The 20543-nt window shown below is 41.9% G+C and overlaps 1 protein-coding gene across 1 annotated transcript; it reads left to right on the top strand.

Moving 5' to 3' along the window:
* The first annotated feature begins 207 nt into the window (after positions 1 to 207).
* Positions 208 to 19177, top strand: clic4 (chloride intracellular channel 4). The gene is made up of 6 exons (XM_075448042.1): positions 208 to 593; positions 11574 to 11683; positions 13515 to 13640; positions 14104 to 14210; positions 15169 to 15350; positions 17366 to 19177. The coding sequence occupies exons 1-6, from the start codon at positions 525 to 527 to the stop codon at positions 17528 to 17530; spliced, it is 759 nt and encodes a 252-aa protein (XP_075304157.1). The 5' UTR covers positions 208 to 524; the 3' UTR covers positions 17531 to 19177.
* Positions 19178 to 20543: the final 1366 nt, after the last annotated feature.

The following is a 20543-nucleotide window of genomic DNA, read 5'->3' as shown; positions in this document are numbered from 1 at the left end:
CCATTAAACATGTTTTTTAAAAACTCTTGGTTTTTGCTCTGATGTCTTAGGAACGGTTTTGTTTAAAAAAAAAAAGAATAAAAAATTGCAGAAAAAGGCGTATCCCATGAGCCACCAAGCGGCTCTGAAGGATCGTCATCCTCAACCAGACGACTCCCCTCCCGAGCCCTCCCACATTTTTGTATCTTTACGCCGCTGATGACATCACGGTCTTAAATATTCCCGTTGCTTCTTCCCAACGTCATCACTCATCCTCGCTCCACGACGGTTAGAACGAGCCTCGCGCTACACTGGTGTTTTTTTTAGCCAAGCTAGCTTTGTGACAAACGGAACATTTTCAGACCTTGTCCGCTCTGACTGTCTGCCTCTAGCACCCGGTCCTCCTTGGGGGAGAGAAAAGCCACCGACGAGGGTCTTAGTTGCAAAGAAAAAGGGGGATAGAGGAGAAAAGAACTGAGCGAAGTCGGGCGTGGTAGAGAAGAAAAACTCATCTTTGTCCGAAAAACTTCAAAGTAGCACCAACCATGTCGCTGTCAGTGCCGCAGAACGGGATAAAGGCGGATAACGAACCCGTTATCGAGCTTTTTGTTAAGGTAAGACCGCATGGTACAAGTTTTTCATTGTGACGATACTTTGCTAAACCCATGGCAATATAACCCGTGATGAAAAACTTTTCATTATGTCTTTTACGGGATGCAAATATTGCCCATTGTTCTACCTTTTTTTTTGTACAGCTAAAACAAACAACGAAAGCTATGCGCTAAATGTCGATGTTTTCATTTAAGAGGATTGGATTTGATAGAAACGCTAAAAGAAGGCGTTATTTCGTTTTAAATTATTCTTTTTAGAGGTCTTTAAATCCACAACCCTCCTAAACAGCCGTGGCCATGTGGATCCTGCAGTGTCACAAGCAGGGCGGATGCGGCTTTTCCACTTAACGTGGGGAAACAGATGCCTGCCATGCTGAAAGCTGGCGCTAATTCTTTAACAAAAGCTCGGTAGTTAAGGTCCATCCGAGCTGATTCAACACAGTATAACATACGCCGAGGTCGCCTTTTCATGCGTGTAAGTTGACTAATATAAAGCACACAGTCCAAAAGTCTTGGATCATATTGAAAAATCATCATCATCCACCCATAAATGTAGATAGGAACAAGCTCAAGCCAGTCATTTTAATGTGAGTTTGTTGTTTGGGTTAATTTACTATCATTCAGTCTGTTCTCAAAGTGCCTTGAAAGAGGAAATATTTTTATTCTGTAGGCGATTAATAGATTTGTAAGTATGTTTGATACTTATGACAGAAAAATGTAAAAAATAATTACAGGTTTACTGGTATTAAAGTGTTGTCTTTTACACTGACAGGATTTTCTGGAAAGTTCATTGCATTTATTCAAGGTAATGGATTAGGTAGCTTGATGGATGATCATATATTTTAATCTCAGGAGGACCACTGCCTTTTTGTGGACCGTAATCATGTATCTCAGCCTCAGTAGTGACCACGTTGATGGTGGTGGAGGGTTGTAAAATGCTGTGAATTGTTTTCTTTCTTCAGCATGAGCTCCTTTCCAGGGCGGGAAAATGGCACAGGACAGAAAAGAGGGAGACCCATACTGGGATAAAGAGGGGGTGGGGGTAATAGGAGGAGGCTTCGGGGTCTGAGAGATTGTGGGTGGTTGTACAAGAGGGTGCTATGGACCAGAATGGCAAATACTTATGAGGAATGGTCATGAAGGATGGTTGAAGTTATGGAAAAACATGTTCTAAATGCAGAATATGTGGTTAATCATTTAAGGGAAACCTTGTACTACATTAATATCAATCATATCAGATTTCCAGATGTGGTGAAAAAACCAAGAAAACCCATTTTCCCTCCTGTAATGTTCTTTTTGACCCTTAAGAGAAGCCTTTGTTGATGGGGTTGAGCAACAAGCCTCTCAGCATGGAGTTAGAACAGATTTGAGCAAACTAGCCAGCACCATTTCTTTCACCACCTTTCACCGTTTGCAGGAGAGGTTACATCATCCAGCAACCTCGTAGGTTTACATGTGTGGCCAACTCTTCCCTTTAAACCCCTCCCGTTTTCCCTGTGCAACTAGAAGTTTCTTCCAGTGCGTGTGTTTTTCTGTGGAGATGCCTTTTACTTCTGTCTCCCTCTCGGTGGCTCTGTGTTATGTACCAGTGTCTGGACATGTCAACATCTTTTATTGAAGACGACAATCTCACTGTGCTACAATAAACACAGCCACTGGAGACAATGGCACGTATGCAGGTTGCCATAGGCACATTGCCGTGGGCCAGGCCTCTGTGAACAGCTGATAACAAACTGTGTGTGCTCTCCACACAGAGTGGTGTCATATCTGTTAGGGTACTGCCACATATCAAAGCTAACTAATTATTCTTCCAGAACATGGCCTGCCACCGCGTCTTTCTGTACAGATTGAGACTTCTGCAGCTCCGTTTACCCTTCAAGACTAGCTGACTGCTCCAGTTTCGACTACCGTATTTATTTTTTGATGACCTTGCAATCTTTCTTACCTGCAGCGTTTATTGTGACATTGTCACATTGCCAGGCTTGACACTGCACTCATCATTGACTGTCTTTATAGCACTTGGTTGCATATTGGTGTGATTATAATGACTTCGCAAGAGGGAGGATCAACCCTTGACCACATCATTTCAGATTAGATAACAATTGGGTTTCAGGTGTAGTCTGTGTTATGGAGGCTGACTTCCCCAGGATCCAACCATTTAATTTTTACTTGGCTGAAGCAGTTTTCCTAAATCTGATGTTATAGTGTGCTGCGATAGTCAGAAAATGTATTGCTTTGAAGTTGAAATTAATAAAAAGAAGCCCAAGAAATACAATCTGAAGTCTTCACTTCTTTAAAACCTATATCCTTCTGTATTTATAAAAAAAGATCAGCTCGTCTTAGGAGCCATTCTGACCTAAATGGTGCATTTGTCGTTACTTGTCTTACATGTGGTGGATTCATTATTGTTTGATTTGCACATTTCTCTTTTATAAAGGATTACAACTCATTAAATTTTTCCCTTACTAATTACTCCCAAAGCTTCCCTTCATTAATTCGAGACAAGACATGCGCGTGAGTCATTCTCCACCAGCATATGACCTGACTGTATGACAGGGAGCAGAATGCAGATGAGCCAAGAGAAACAGCCAGGCTTTATCTTTACTCATTTATTTGGTTATTGGCCGAGACTGTGTCAGGGTCACGCAACGCGTTGCAAAGCCTTCTGGTTGCCTCCAGACTGCCGTACTCCTGCCAGCAGTGAGAGCAGAGCCAGTCAACATGTTTTAAGAAGTGCTTTAAAGTCTGGGTGGCACAAGAGCCCATCTGTGTTTGTCTATGTCCTTCAGGACAGTCCCATGGGAACCATGGCAATGGAAGCCTGCACCATGGCAATGGAAGCCTGCACCATGCCAGCATGAGCTGACAACAATAGAGCGCTTCTGTTGGTGTTGATAAGTACCAATATACATCTTGGTGCCCTCTCAAATTTATCTATATAGTCTTGGTTGAAGTGCCACATGGTAAGCCTCAGGGGGGTTGAGAACTTTGACATTTGTTCATTAGTGTTTGAGGAGAGCTGCTCATGTCATATTGTGCTATCAGTTAGTGACATGTGACGGTCAGATACGCCTTGTGTTTTGCCATTTTTATGGAAACACAAAGCCCCTTTACAGCAGTTATTTTGAAGCATTTAACACTTCTGTACGAAGGCCAAGGCTAAGTGTGGCTTGTATAGATTTAAATGGTGTAACCCCCCTGGGTACACAAAGGTATTCAAAGTCTTTTAGCTGCCAACACGTTTGGCACAATTTGCTTATTGTTTGCTCGTTTCTTTCTGTCTTAAAATAAAACATTCCTTCCACCCTTGGGCGGTGTTCTAAGTAACCGAGTGCTGCTTTTTTTTTTTTATTGGAAAATCAATACAGCAGTTTATTTTCCTCAAAGTCCGTAGCAATGCTTTCATCGACATCATGAGGTAGGGGCCAAAGATTAATGACTTGTTTCTCTGTCAGAGTGCAGGGATTTTTGCTGTGTGTTGTTATTTCTGCTCTGTAAATGTGCTTCTGCAGCACCTATCCCTTCAAAGCTTATTCGTTGTAATTGTCTGGTTGAATGACTCTCTGGCCACTGGCCTAATCGACTTGGCAGTGTGTTATTATACCAATTTGATAAGGGGCTTTTGAACAAGTCTTTCATTTTCATGAGACATTGTGTCCATATAAGTAGAATATTACCTTGATTGTTGCTTCCAACTTGAATAAATGCCTTCATTATAAAACATTTTTTTTTTTTATCAATACTCCAATCTTAAAAACTTAAACATATTAGTAGAAGAAGAGAGCTTTTCTTCTTTGTATCCTGTTAGTTTCTGGATAGATGATTTCTTAAGAATCCTACCAGAGAGTCTTGGTAATTGGGTGTTTTCCGTGTTGATTAGTAGGGTTTCACAAGTTACTACATCATTCCCAAACTACCAGAGGTAAAGCAAGCCTCTGACTGTACTTTTTTACATGAGTCTCATCACATTCACTGTCAGAGGAGGTGTGAAACAACTTAACCGAGGAGAATATGCTCTGCTTTCTAGATATGTAACTCAATCTGTGTCAACACGATCCTCTCTGCTTATGTTTCACGTGCTGTGAGCTTCTTATTAGAGTAATCACAGGTATGTAAACTAAAGTCTAGTGCCTGAACATAGAAGATATGGTGTCATCTCTGCATCAAGTATCCCGGGTATATAATTTGACCCATTTAGAGTTTATAGAACAATTAACATGTTATTTTAAAGGTCCTGTCAAAGCTAATTTGTGGGTAAAATTGGACAGTATCAGCTTAAAATGTACAGTAATAACTGCTGGGATCATGATGGGAATAAGTACTGATGAAGTTTGACAAATATTTCAGTGGTGGGCTGATATTCCATATGCCACTGTGCATGTGGAAATACAATAAGATGAATACATATACATTCGATGTCCTCTCAAACTTGTAGGCTTGTGCATGATATCTTCAAGTACTTTGCATGTTTGAGAGTTTTTTTTTTTTTTTTTTTTTTTTTTTTTTTTTTTTTTTTTTTTTTGTGTGACTAGAAAAACAAAGCACGATGCGTCGGAGTTGTTTTAAAAGTCAAATTATTGGCAGGTCAAAGTGAAAGTGTCCCTTTGACCTGCCAAGAACCAAGGCTCTCTATGGACGGCAGGGTTTGTGCTATCTGGAACACTGACACTGGTGCTAAAGGATAGTTTGCTGCTTTTGAGGCATGACATTTGATCTAAAAGAATAGCTTCAGGGCTAAACTGAGTGATTACAGCTTGGCATGGTGAACTCTGAAATTTAAGATTGCATCGTATTGGATTAACGTGTCAGTTTTTCCGGCATGAACAGAGCAGATGTTTGGGTTTGTGAGTTGGTATGAACGCTTGTGTGTACCCAGGGGTCTGTGAATGTGGACGTGGGTGGAAACCAGTTTGGTGTTGTTAGACAGTTCAAACACCAGTCGTGAGTAAATCCTTGTTTATTCGTGATAATTCTCCCAAATGGCTGCTGTTTGTTTTTTCTTTTATATCGCAGCTGTGTTACTCATCACCAACATCACCTCATTGTATGCCCACAGAAACACGAGCTGTCTCATCACTTTCACACTGGGGCTGTGTGGCATTTTTACAGTATCACCGACAGAGCTGGTAGCGCTTCTTTTGCAATCAACGATCTCTAGGCACGAGGCTCCAACTTTCCACAAAATCTGATGGTTCTCTCAGAGAGCAGTCCAGCACAGTAGGCCTGTGTCTGACTGGAAGTCTTAAGGTTTCCACTGAGTGATGTCATCCTGAGTCAGAGCCACATCACAGATGACATAATATTTCCATGTTGCAGCAGAATATGATTCGTTTGTACTCTCATCTTTCTGTCTGGGATCAGGGCTCACATCACCCACCCAGTTATTCAAATGTTTTGCACTTAAAGTTTAAATCATGACGTTGCTTTGTTTTCAGTCTTCGTTTGTTTGGGTGTAGGGACACATCTTGACAGGCTTCTTTTGATTAGAGTATGAATGTTATTAACTTTGTGGTCCAGAACCTCAGTGTTATCAGTTTTAACCTCAACCCAGTCTGTAGACCCAACCAGCGACGGGTAGAGGCATTGCCGTGACCTCGCTATGGCTGCCTGCTCTCAAACGGACATTTCTGCTTTGTGTCTGAGCGGGAGGTGGGAAGCTGCTGCGCTCGTTACATCGACAGTTCCTTATTCGGTCAAGTGTGGCTTGAACTTTCTGAGCCGTCCAACCAACTAGAATATGAAGAGTGTTGGGGAGGGGAAGGCATGGGCTGCCACGTTACTAAATTTAGGCTGTGAGCAGAGACTGGGAGGACCGTGCCCTGCATGAAAAGGATCCATTGTCCCTGATGGCTTACCGTTGTAACTGTAATGTCACATCACTGGGCTAGAAAATAAATCTCTCAGGAGATGAGGGAAAATGTTGAGTAGCTCTTGAATTTTATGTACCTTAAAATGTTCTGAAAGTGCACTTTAGAGGACGATAACATCTGTGCTTGTTAAGTATGCATCATTTCAAGCGTGTCCATGTCTATATTACGTCCAGTAAATGTATTTTAGGCTGAGTCTTCTTATTGCTGAGATATGTTGGTCGTTGCATCAGTGGCTACAAGAGCAAAGTTGTTGAGGAAGTGTTAGTAGCAGTGGTTGCGCTAGACTTTTTCACTGTCCGTCATTTTGACGGACAGGGTCGTAAAAATTCCGTCATTGTCCATTATTATCCGTCATTTTATTTTAAATGGTAATATACAGGCTTTTAAATGGTAGGCTAATATACAGGCTATATCCTAATGCTTATAATAACTCGTGTTTTATTGACTTATTTTCATTTAAAAAATAATTCACAGAACAAGTGTATTATCTAATATTTTTTTTATTTATGCATTTCTTCAGAGATTGACGTTCGGTCACTTGTGAACTCGTTTTTTTCGCTGCTAAAAACATTGCGGCTGTTGGGCATATGAACATGTTATTTTATAACGTAGTCGAACGAAGAAAATTGTAGTGAAAATACGAACAGTCCACTTAGAACAATTGAAGTGAAATATGAACAGTCCACTTAGAATGGTTGCAGTGGTAATCTGCAATTGACCTGTTGTAGCTAAAACCTTCCTTCTGGCCCGCATTGATTTGAATAGGGAGCTCGCTTGTGTGTAATCGAACGCATCAATTGAGACTGCTGCCGAGGCGATTGTCATTAAATTTTGCGTCCTTGCCTCCGACAGACGACTTCTCATTGAGGTTTTAATTTTATTCTGAAGGCTGAACCCACGCTCAGCTGCGACGCTGGAGACTGGAATGACCAGCGCCACTTCAGCCAAAGCTCTGAAGTCGGGAAACATGTCTCCCAATGAAACGATAAGAAGCCGGCAAGAGCCTCTGAACGTGATGACAGCTAATCAATCGCTAATAAATTGCTAATTAATATGCACGAGCTCGCCACCACCAGGTCGGGTGTGAGGTTACCGGTAGGCTATTTTTATGATTCATCATCTGTCAAAGTTACAGACGGGTGGCTATCAGAACACCCTCACGCAGCTGGCTACAATGTATCGGCCCACTGAACACCAAAGCTGCGGCTCAGATTCAAAGTTGGTGACGGCAATGAAACTTATGTAGAGTAAGAAAAATGTCATAACTTGCCTATGATTTCAATTGTGTTTTATTGTTATTTTTTTATTATTGGTAATGGTAATGGTCAAATCCGTCAAAATGACGGACGGCCTTCAAATTTTTCCGTCATAGCTGAAAAAAATCCATCAATGACGGACAATTGTCGGTTAACGCGACCTCTGATTAGTAGGTATGACCTCATTGTATTGGAGAAGAGATTGCAATAAATGCAATTCTTGGCTCCCTGTTGTTGGCTCCCTGCCCCAGACACCACCTCCTAGATAACGTCTGACTTTGGACATGATTCACATCCTCCACTGCAGCTGTGTGTGCTTGGCATATGTTGACTTACCATCCACTGAGCCTAAATAAAGCTTGAGTCTGTTAGGGATAGACAACTGTTGGTGCTTCTGATACTCATACCTTACTGGAGCGGATTCGCATCTCAGTATATAAGACGGTGTAATTGTATGAAAAATGAGTCACTTTGAACTCGAGGGGGTAGGACTTTTGGCAGTGCAAAGGACTGCTGCTTGTGTTTGGAAACGACTTGGTTCGCTTCTTGGAAAATATGCATCTTTACTGATATTCTTCGACTTATAAGGGTCGACTTTGACATTTCTCCATTTTATTTGACTTTTTTTCACACTTAAATGTTTTTCAGCTAAATCTTTTCCAAAGGTTCGCCTCACTGTAGTTTCGACAGCTAAATGTAGGCCAGCTGTTCATTAAGTGTACAGCGGACATGCAGCTCCACCAGCATCTTGTCTTAAACCAAACAAAAGCACTCTCTTTGGGGGGAGTAACAGGACATTTCTGGAATAGTTTCTCCCTCCTCTCCAAATGCCCAACCCCCCTGACTCCACAGAGAGGCCCAGGATAAGGGGAGAGGGAGGAGGAAGAAGCAAGCCATGTGCCAAAGAGCACATTGCCTCTAAATCTTGCTATCTTTTCTCTTCCTCCCACTTAAAGCATCTATTACCTTTTACTCTCCTTCATGTCGGTGAGCAATACATACGATCCCTAATTTCCTCCCTGTTTCCTGTAATATCTCAGCGTCTTGCCCTGCCTCTTCTTGCTCTGCAGATGTCTGCTGGCAGAGAGCTGCAGTCTGTTCTGCTGCAGACTCCAGAGGGTAGTAGCCCCGCCATGGCTCTAAGAACAGACTGTGAGAGGAAGAAAAGTGTGAAATGTCTTTCTCAGCTGCTGTGGCCTTCTTCTTGGTCACTTGAGACACTGACTCAGATGAACACAGCTGAAAAGCAGCTTTCTGTGTAGCCAAAAGACAACTCACTTCAGTCGGTACACCTGCGTTATTAATCCCCTCCACTCTGCGAGCTCTTCTTTCCGTGTCATATGTTCTGGCCATTGCCATGGGAACAGTTGGCTGTGCTTAACACCCTTGATCCAGACCTGAATGGTTCTCTGTAGGTGTTGTGCTTTGTAATCATCCCATTGATGTCTTTCTGTTAGAATCTGCTATTGCTAGTCCAGTCTAGTGTTGGCCACAAACCCCAATACCCCAAAGACAAGCGGGCTAAAGCTTTAAGTAGGAATTGAATTCAAAAAGGGGACTTTCATTTAGCTGAACAATGGCAGTGTGAGCTAATCCAGGCATTTTAAATATTGAATTCAAAAAGGGAAAGGGATAGGACGGTTTCAGTACAATGAGAGGCAGCAGACAGATCAAACAGAGCCATCCCACTGGGTGTCACACAGAGAACAACAGCCTGTTCACATGAGCAAGGAGCTGCTGAATTCTCTGGAACAAAGTCCTCTATTGAGGACTGATCAGAACCAACATCTAATGTTGCACAAATGTTCATCTAAGATATTTAAGTGAGCTGACGTGTAAGAAATGCGCTACCATATTTGTGCCAAAACAGTTCTTATGTCTCCTCTTTTAGCCCCGCATTGCATCATCTCTGCAGTTTCCAAAAAGTGTAGAGCCGTGTTGGAATAGTAAAGAAATGGGGATGGAGCAGTGAGTGAGGACATGAGGCACACAGAAAAAAATGGCATTTAGCTGTTTCTCAAAGGCTCTGCAAGCTAATGTGCTCTGAATGAAGAAGTGCATTCCAGAGAGCCACTGCTTGAATGACCTGCATGCTTGTCTTTGTGAATAGAAAGGTTACAGAACCTCTTCAGTCTGCACACAGTTAGCTGTAAAATTTGAGACGTGTCTCTTGGGAGTTCAGTGTGTGCAAGAAGGACATTTTAGTCATTGCACTGTGAATTTGTGTGCATGAGGTCAATATCTGATCAGTTTCACAGTGGTGGCTCTCAATTTTGTTATGGTGTGTGGTTTGAATGGAATTACATGGGCTGTGATGGAGAAGATGTAACTATGCACCAGTCAGCAGATTTCATTAAGATACCTCGCAAAGCTAAGTTAATCAAATGAAACGCTTGTTCTGTCTGCTGATGTGGAATCCAGATGGAACAGTATTCGTCCTTAAATGGCTACGAATTGAGAGAAGGAATGATTTAAATGGTTAGAAAAAAAACAAGGGAGAGCCTAGAACAAAGAGATAGATGGCTGCAGGGAGAGCAGGAGATATCTCTGACAGTTTGTGGCACCCTCGCTTAGCATTTGAGATTACTGCTTTGTGTGCGAGGGAGACGGAAAACCACAGCTTTGAACTTGTTCTGGTCTTTTTTATTTGGAGAATGATCATTGTCTTTGCTTGATATTTTTCATTTTTTCTTTCCAAAAAAAGAGAGGTATTGACTTTTATTGACAAAAATAGGCACATTCCCACTGTAGGAACCTTTTGCAGTTCCTATAACCTTTTCAGGAATAAGATTTATTCCCGCATTTGGACATACAGGAACTAGGGACCATGGCCCTCAGTTTCTATAACCATTTTAGCTCCTTCTCCGAGGCTTTTCTGGGTTCTATAGGAACACATGACGTAGGTGGTTGGTAGCTACGCCCCTTGTCAGATTTCCGCTTCTTCAATTCTGCTTCTTGTGGTTCCTAATCTGCTCAACGTAAACAGTAGAATAACGTCTGAAATGTTTACTCGTACGACACGGACACAACCGGCGCATGTTTAATAAGTTTAACTTGCACGTGGTCTCCTTTGTCTGCGGCGCTCTGCTCTCCTTCCTTCATGAAACGAGAATGTTAGACGTGTGATCGTCCATGATTAATATCACCATCATTCAGACCATGAACACGGTGGCCTCCTTGCTCCCCATATTAGCTTCTTGTTGTTTTCTTCTGTCCTTACTTTTCGTGGGTTTTGTTTTGTTGTTGAGTGTGGCGCTAAAGTAACACGTCACTGTCGCAGAGGGTTGTGTAGCATCAGTCCCTATCAAGGTCCTTGACTCGTGTGCGAATGCAAAATGAAACAGTTCCCCTGGGGAAGGGCAGTTAGTAGAATTAAATTCGTTCTTAGAACTTCTCTGTCCGAATGCGGCTATTGACTGTCTTCAGCATGTTGGATATTGATCAGCACACGCCACTTCCATTCAGCTCATTCCCTCCACTGCTCAGCCTTGCTTGTGCAATCTTAAGAGGAAACTAAACAACTTCTGACTCTTAATCACTCCATAAGTTTCCTGTACTCTTAGAAATTGCCTTGCAGATTGGCGAAGGGGGAAGTGTGTTGACGCCTTTAGAACAAGAGGCTTGGTTCTCCATATTCCCCCCCCTACTTGAGACTTTTCAAAGGCAGTCTGAAATGGACCCTCTCTGGGTTAGTTTGTATGTAGTGCTCTCTGTTTTAGAAACACGGCACTGACATTTTAAGATCTTTATTCGTTAGATTAACTTTGGTATGTTTCTACTCACTCATAGACCATGCAGCATATTTCTGATGGTTAATCTGCTGCTTTCCTAACTCGCTCTCTCCTTGTTTGTTTAAGGCGGGAAGCGATGGCGAGAGCATCGGGAACTGCCCCTTCTCTCAGAGGCTCTTCATGATACTGTGGCTTAAAGGAGTCGTCTTCAACGTCACCACAGTGGACCTGAAAAGGCAAGCCCCTGTTCCCTGTCAATACCTCCTCCTCTCTTTTTTTTCTCTTCATCAGTTTTCTTCCTCTCTGATGCTGTCTGCTTTTTCATTTTTTCTTTTTTTTTCTTCAAACCACACACTTTCCCCCTTTTTTGGGTGGCTTCCTGCAGCTTTCCTGGGCGTTTCCATAAAGATTGCTGCTGCACTGTACCGCTTTGATCCAGCCCCACCTCTAACACGCTCACTGCTTCCCCACAGCTTATTTGGTTTTCCCATGACCCCTTCCCAGGCCAGAGAATATTGGAGAAAAATAAACATACTGACTCTGGAGAAGCTATTTTAAGGTTCTTGACTGCACTTACTTCCTGGCCGGATTTTGGTGGGCAACATCTTTTTTTAACCACCGCGATCAGAGGCTGTGATACTCCATTTTTCCTCCCAGAGAAATGTGTTTTCATATGTGGATTCCAGTACCAGAAGCAACCATAAACCTACTATGATTCTGTCTGTATGATTCATCTAAATGTTTTTCCGCTTGTCAAGCCAGGCAAGTGCCACATTATTTTCAGCCACGTCCAATGTTCGGATGGACGTCTGGTTTCTGTGGTCTTCATCGTGTGTGTGTGACTCAGAGAGAGAGAAGATTACTGACGCTTAATTTCAAAGTGTGCTTCGTCTATATAGCAACAGGGTCATTACTGGGCGTCTCCTTCTGTAGAACATGGAGACGGCAGCAGAAAAACAAGAGACCTTCTTGTTAATTGCTTTCTTGCATAACTCGGTGGAGGAAAGCAGTGACTTATTTGACTTGTCGTGTTAGGTTTTCTCGCATGCCTGCACATTTGCAGTGAGTGCCAAAGTTTAGATGTATTTGCATATTGTACTAGAGAGAGTATAGAAACGGACAGTGTGAAAGCAATGGGTGTTGCCACATGTTTTTTTTTTTTTTTATTATTATTCTTATGCTTCCTATAGGGAAAACTGAATATAGCTTTCCTTATTCCGTACCCTGTGGTTCCTCTTATCACGAGTCAACATAAAATGTCTGTATGGCGGAAGGAGGCTTGTGTTTGCTATATTTATGGCTGTTTTACTGGAGAAGCACTGCATGTTGTTAAACCTTTTCTCACTGAAGGACATGAATGTCGTCACAGTTTCATTTTTTTGTTGATTTGTACATTTTGTCTCTGGTCAAAGCTATCGTGTTATTTCTTTCTGGGAGTCTCAAGGCACTTGTTCTGTGATATCACTGGGTGACTGTACCACTTCCCTTCACATGCCAAAGAGTTGAAGTCATTTCCCCCTATTTGGTGCCGTTAAATGGCTTGTCCCAATATCCAGCCAGTCTCTTTGACTGTTGTTGCTATCGATGTTAATTTCACGCTGCTGCTGGCTAGAACCACCCAGCTATGTTTCTGTTTTTGTATTAAGAGGTTTTACGAGCCTGTTTGTGTGAATTTGACTACTCAGTTTTGTTCACACTGCTCATTCAACACAAGCTCATTTCTGTTTGTGTGTCGTTCTCAGCTGCCAGCCATCTGGTACAAAATGTGCTGCTTTGAAGGCCGCACAGAAAAGGAGACACAAACACACTCATGCAGACAGATACACAGTTAAAGACACAGCAGCTGTAGCTTTAGCTGTAGCGTGTGAAAGGCTGGATGGCTTGATAAAAGTTGTTTAAAGTTCAGCAGGGTTGAACAGAACCATAATACTCTCAAATACAAAAACTGAAATGTCAATGCCTTCATGTTCAATTCAATCAGACCATTTGTCAGTCCTTTGGTGTAGTTTTTACCCTGCTTTAAAGATATGTTTACATGCTAGATCCTGACATTCTCCACTTTAACAGGAAGCCCGCAGACCTTCAGAACTTGGCTCCTGGCACACACCCACCTTTTATCACGTTCAACGGTGAGGTCAGAACCGATGTCAACAAGATCGAGGAGTTTCTTGAGGATGTCCTCTGCCCACCCAAGTGAGTGCTTTCTGATCCATGTGATAATCTCTTTTTACACCGATACGCCAAATGCAATACATTATTCTCACAGGCTTGGCTTTTAAAAGCACGTTGGTTTCATAATAAGAGGCAGTGGCCAATTGTGTTGTTGAATTTAGACCAATGTTTTCTATGTTTTGGCTCCAGCCTGTCTGTAGCTCTCATGGGTGTAAATAGGGCATTTTTTGGGGGTCAGCATTTTAAAATTGACTCTCCTTGTGGGTATTTCTGGTAGGAGGGTGGTCTATGTGCAAGTTATTATGAAATGTCTTTTTTTGATAATGAATAAAGCTTCACAGTTTTGCTAAACGGATAACAGAAGACAGTGATGACCCCATTTAAAAGAATAAAACAAAATAATGATAATAATTCCTCTTACTTCTGCTGCAGATATCTTCTTTCACTTTGTCTTTACACAGTCTTTTCTTTGTCTCATGTTTAGGTTCATCAAACTTGGTGCAAGACACCCTGAGTCAAACACAGCTGGCATGGACATCTTTGCCAAGTTTTCTGCGTACATCAAGAACTCCAAACCAGATACAAATGAGGGTAAATCAATGATTCATATTTTGTCTGCCACACTTGCATGCGTGCACATAGGTTGGTTGGTGCTCTGCTTTAGAGCTACTATACTGAAACCTTTCAGTTGTGTAGGGAGTGCTCTGGTTGCTATGCAACTTTGGTAGCCCTGCCCTGATTGGTGGATGATAGCCTGACTCGAGAACACAGCGCTTTTGTTCTGATGCCTCCTCCTGTCCTTTTTCTCCCCGTCTCACCTGGAAATCTCCTGAAACCCACACTCCAGCTATCCTAAATGGTCCAGAGCTCACAGTTTCATCCTGGTGTTTGTGATTTTATGTCACCCAAACCCGACAAAAGAAGGCCATATCAGTGACTTCATAGTTAAGATTATCATGTCTGTAAAAGGAACCGTGTTATCCTTTTTAGATTATTTTGTTCTGAGTGAATTGTTTCTCCAGAAGGATGTTTATGAAATCCTGAAAAGACTATATCTTGTTTTAGTTGGCTGTTCTCCACCTTGGGAAAATATTGAACCACGGTGAGGTGGATGTGCAAACCAAGGCTATGTCAACAGTTAGAGGCTGGATATCATTGTTCAGTGATGTATGCTCTCAAAAGTAACATTTTAGGTCTGCTGGTGAACTGCTGAATCTATCATGTACCTGCATTCATATCATATTTTCTTACAATGGAATTGCTTGTAGATGAGTGAGTTATTGATACGAGGTGAGGACAAACCATCACCTGTACAATCAAATGCATTCCTTTGAGAAGGAATGCAGGTAATTTTATCTGGCTGGTCATGCATATACAGCAGGTTGTCTCGATTGTTTGAGGTTTAATGGCCTGCCTTTTTTGGTATTGGAAAGGGTTGATTAGAGCGTTTCTCTTGATGAAATGCTGCCCCCATGTGGCCGATCAGAAAACATGCCAAAGTCGCTGTAATAAGCAGTGGTTTTGTAATGTCCGCTGTGTTTCTCTGCAGGTCTGGAGCGAGGACTGCTGAAGACGCTGCAGAAACTGGATGAGTATCTTCGCTCCCCACTGCCTGATGAGATCGACCACAACAGCGTCGAAGACGTCAAAGTCTCCACCCGCAAGTTCTTGGATGGAGATGAAATGACCCTGGCCGACTGTAACCTGCTGCCCAAACTGCACATAGTTAAAGTGAGCAGTTTATACATCACTGAATAACGTTAATTTTCACATCTTGACGTTACATGACAGCCCCACGAGTGTTTTAATGTATTTGACTTGATCAGATTCGAACTGTTTATCATTAATTTATCATCACCAAACTAATGAATCAATTGAGGTTTATTGTCTCCGGATGATTTTAGTTAATAGAATTAAGATTGCAGGTTCTTTGTTAGCTCCTGTGTCAGAGTAGGTACTCATGAGAAGATGTAACTACACAGCCACTGGTTCGGTTGATGTTGGTGTACATTAAAGAACTGAAGAAATAATCAAAAACTTTTTAAGCATTGATAAAATGTCCCAACAACTTTTAAAGTGAAAAAAAAACAAAAGAGGAATCGACTGACACTGAAGCCCAGAATCTGACTGGTTGACACATGAGTAAAATACAGGCCGAGGACAGAAAGTAGCTGATTGGTTGCCTCACTCTGGCAACTGATGTTCTTAAAGGGATAATCCGGAGTAAAATGCACTTTAGGTCAATTTACGGGATGTTGGGAGTACATACGTTGAGTTGACATCAAAATCATTTAATTCTGATGTGTTTTGAGAATTTTGATTTGACCGTTTTCAGCCAAAAGTCGTTAGCCTGGAGGAGAGTGGGGCATATGGTATCGCCGCTACAAAACGCTATTTTTACACCTCTTCTACAGCTCCAAACAACATAACACTTACGTGGTAGTGAGTAGAGGGTCCCTAAAGCCAAACAGAAGTGTCCCGAGGTCTTCATGTGGTCGGATATAGAGTCCAGAATGAATTTAATCAAGCCAGTATCTTTCCGGAAATGCTCCTGCTGCAGCTGGCATCTTCAGCGTAAAGTCCGTATGAGTTGAGAGCCGAGTGTGGAGTAACACGCTCTGGAAATTCACAATTTCGTTGCCGTTTTTTTTTACAAACATAGTCCAGTATTTCTTTCGAAAGTGAAATGAAGTTGTATGCAACAGCAAAGCCTAGCTTACTAACAGGTTGGAATTTTATAAAATGTCACGTGGCCTTACGTCTCGCGTGACCTAGCCTCCTGTTTACGGAAGATGTCTTTTGCGTGACTGGAGTGACCATCACAGAAGAAGGAGAGGTGTGTGAGCAGATTGTTGAACAAACAGCGGAGCAAACTTTTGGAGTTATGGTGCGTGTTTGTTCCTATCCTGGCTTTCGAAAGAAATACTGGACTATGTTTGTAAAAAAAAAAAAAAACGGCAACGAAATTGTGAATTTCCAGTGCGTGTTACTCCACACTCGGCTCTACTATACGGACTTTACGCTGAAGATGCCAGCTGCAGCAGGAGCATTTCCGTAAAGATACTGGCTTGATTAAATTCATTCTGGACTCTATCCGACCACATGAAGACCTCGGGACACTTCTGTTTGGATTTAGGGACCCTCTACTCACTTCCACGTAAGTGTTATGTTGTTTGGAGCTGTAGAAGAGGTGTAAAAATAGCGTTTTGTAGCGGCGATACCATATGCCCCACTCTCCTCCAGGCTAACGACTTTTGGCTGAGAACGGTCAAATCAAAATTCTCAAAACACATCCGAATTAAATGATTTTGATGTCAACTCAACGTATGTACTCCCAACATCCCGTAAATTGACCTAAAGTGCATTTTACTCCGGATTATCCCTTTAAACTGATGTTCCCATATGAATAAATATTTAGTGTTCCTACCAGTGGTGAGTACAATCATAGAAAACGCCCTTGTGTTGCTGTGTTTTATCTGCAGAGACTCTGCCCTCAGAGCCACCAATGTGAAAGAAAATGACCAAAAACTTATTACTTAAGCCTTGAATGTGTGCTTGGTTGGTTTAATGTAGGTATGAATTAGAATAAAGAAACATAAGGTGTTTTTAGAAAGACTGAAAACCGCTCGATCTGTTTACCTGAAGCTCTGGTGAGTTTGTAAAGGACTTCAGACTCTACTTGGTGAGGATCTAAGCACGTGGTTTGTGTATTTATGTATTTTTTATTTATTTTCTTCCTCTTCCAGGTTGTGGCTAAGAAGTACAGAGGCTTCGACATCCCCAAAGAGATGACGGCCATCTGGAAGTACCTGAACAATGCTTACACACGCGAAGAGTTCACCAACACCTGCCCCAGTGACAAGGAGATCGAGATCGCCTACGCAGATGTGGCTAAGAGGCTAGTCAAATAAGCTCCTCTGCCGTGACCTGCTCCCACCATCCCTCACCTCCATAACCTCTTTTCCTACACCTTCCCCTCCTCCGCACTGGGACTGATGTGCTCGTTCACGAGAAAGAAAAAAAACTTTGGACTGCTTTTCCTTCTCTCTTCATCTAGAATGAACCTCAATGCATGAACCCGTCATCGTTTTGTTTTGGGGTTTTTTCCTCCGGTTTTATGAAGGTATAGTTTAGTTGAATCAACAGTGGCCCCTCTCATTCCAGCCTTTATTATTAATCACTTTTGTTCTTCTCTTGCCGATGAATGTGTGAGGTAGCCATGCGATGGACAGACATGTATCAGTGCTCGTCAATGTTCGGAGTCCGATTCGCTCCCTGATATGTGACCTTCCAGAGTTTCTCTCTGCGTGCTGGTGAAACGTCACAAGCTGTTATGTTCGGTCGAAGATTGAAACAGCTCCTTCTTGGAACACTGAAAAGCTTTTTTTTGTTTTGTTTTTTTTCTTGTCTTTTGGCTCATTGAGAGATGTAAACAGTGTTGAAGCTTCAGTGTTTCTGGCTCCGGTATTCGACAGGGTTAAGTAGAAGCTGAAGGTAATCCAAACCTGAGCACCGAGATGCTTTATTTTTAATGTTGAGCTTTTAAAAACAAATCAAATCAATTGTAAATGCAGGTAAAACTACCTGGTCTACGTCCTCTGATCTCTTCTTTGCAGCAAAAGTCATGTAGCTCAGCTCGGTAGAAACTGTAGAAAAATTCGTGTACCAGCAGCAGAAGCATAACAACTCAGGAAAAAACCAAACCTGAGGTCTGTCATATCCAACCATATGTAGCTTGCTGACATGTTCATTGCCGGCCTTTTTGTTAATCACTGCATTGCCATAGACTTTGTCCATTTAAACTATAGCACGCTCACTCTTCTCATGTCAAAACCGAGGAAGAGTCTTTACTTTCATGCTGACTGTAGCAGTAGCTTGGATTATACATCTTAAACCAAAAAAAAAAGGGGGATACATTATTCTGGTCTCGCTGTGGATTGACTGGCAGTAAACTAGTGAATTTTTATTTAATTTTTTTTAAGAAGAGAGAAAACCACACATTTCTTAGTTCAAAACATACAGAATGACTGAAACTAATGGCAACGCTAAACATATTTATAACAGAATGTGTTGAGAAGAGGTGGAATGAAACGATACCTGGTGAAATTTCACTTTTTCTTCAATGTGTAGACTGATCTGAGGTAGCAAACACACGTTCTGACACCGTAGCTCCAAAAAAAAGTGCTTTCGTGAAACCTGTTTTAGGTTTTTCAAACTTTTGTGTTATGAAACAAATCTGATTGGAGAGGGGGGGGGGGGAGGAATTGTGTATATATTTGTTTCAGCGCTTAGATTTCAATATGTAAATTTAATGCATTTCATCAGGATTTTGAGGAAAAATGGTCCCTTTACCCGCCTGTTTGGATCTGAAGTCCAGATGAAACCATCTCCTCTCTGCCTTACTTGTTTTCTCTCTGCAGATGTTTTGCGGGAGGAATTTTTTTTTTAGAAATCATTTCATTGCAACGAGTGTGGCGTTGTACAAAGAAAATATCAGTTTTTTTTTTTTTTTTTTTAAACTATTGACTGAATTTGAATAAACTTCTTATTGGCGTTCAGACTTGTGTTTCTGTGTCTGGTTTTTTTGGGGGGGGGCGGGGCGTTTCACACGTGATTGGTTGTTTACAAAAAGAGATTGGGTTGCCTCTGGCTCTCAGTTCTGTTTACTTGATTTGTTTTAGATTACAAAACACGGCTCAAAACGGTATCCCACAAAAACTCAAACAAGTCCCCCCTCCTTAAACAATAATAATAATTCACAGTAGGTTACTGTGTTTTTTTTTTTTTTTTTTTTTTTTTTTAAGTGGTGGCACAGGAAGGGTGGTGTATGGGAATCAGAATATTCTGTCAATTAAGTTAAGAGTTAGCACAATTTTCAGGTTGCTACGTCTGCCCAGAATGCTTGAAGCTTTGACCAATTCCATGGTAAATGACACCCAAATTAGTATTTAAATCCTTCCATTGTTTTTCTCCAGTATATATGCATTACAGCAGTAGTAAACCTAATTTAAGCATCAGCAGATGCAAAGGGAGATTTTTTTTTTTTTTACTGAGGGCACCCTCTGCCACCCATTTCGTGTTGGTTCATTCTCAGGAACTGGGTTGAAAGGGGGGTGGGGCAGCCTCCCACAGAGAGTCCCTGGGGCCTTGAGGAATCTTGATGAACTGCACGAAACATGAAAAGATGTTTCCACTATGTGGTGCTTGTTTCTCTCTTTGGGCTCAACTAAAGTGGGCTGATGAAGATGGGGAAATTGGCAAATTTAAAAAAAAAAAAAACTATCTGGTGTTTGGTCTTAGGCCTGATGTATGTTTGTTTACAGCTCTCTGTGCAAGGAATGTCTCATGTGGGTGTCCACCCAAAGACACCCTCTTACAGTAAACTCGATGATGTTCCTCAGCCAATTCTTCACTGCTCTGACGCATAAACAAGTCTGTTCTGCCGGACTGATTGCAGCTAAAGTTTCACAAGAGAGGGGGGGGAAGGAAAAAAAAAAGGTGTGGGGGTGTACTTTTTATTTTTTTTCCCTTTTGGATGCTCTCCAGATCATTAAAGTGTCGCGTTTCAGCCTCAGACATTCTCTACTCCCTGCTCACCGAGACACCGTCCTCACTTGTAATTCACAGAGAGGAAATCCACCCAGACACAAACAGACTGTCTGTGTCAATGGGAGGTAAAAATCGCTCAGACCACACAATCATCACAAGCAGGGCGAGCGTATTAGTGTAATTGGGTAATGAAGGTGAGACTAGGAGGGGGGTGAGTGTTGTTTCTCCCAAACATGTTGGCTGTGTGTGTGTGTGGGTCTATTTTCGTGTGAGCTGGCTTGATATTTCGACTTACAATCTGAGGACATTTTGGCCGGTTTACTCTTTTGGAGAGACCATCAAAAGGCCGTCTGAGGGTTGACTTTGTTAGAGAAT

Source organism: Odontesthes bonariensis, chromosome 17 (assembly GCF_027942865.1).
Source record: "Odontesthes bonariensis isolate fOdoBon6 chromosome 17, fOdoBon6.hap1, whole genome shotgun sequence".
Lineage (NCBI taxonomy): Eukaryota > Metazoa > Chordata > Actinopteri > Atheriniformes > Atherinopsidae > Odontesthes > Odontesthes bonariensis.
This window is presented reverse-complemented; position numbering and strand designations above follow the sequence as displayed.

Coding starts and splice junctions, on each gene's coding strand:
- clic4 (XM_075448042.1), top strand. CDS start 525: ATGTCGCTGTCAGTGCCGCAGAACGGGATAAAGGCGGATAACGAACCC. Junction 594..11,573: donor TTATCGAGCTTTTTGTTAAG/GTAAGACCGCAT, acceptor TGTTTGTTTAAG/GCGGGAAGCGATGGCGAGAG. Junction 14,211..15,168: donor CAAACCAGATACAAATGAGG/GTAAATCAATGA, acceptor GTTTCTCTGCAG/GTCTGGAGCGAGGACTGCTG.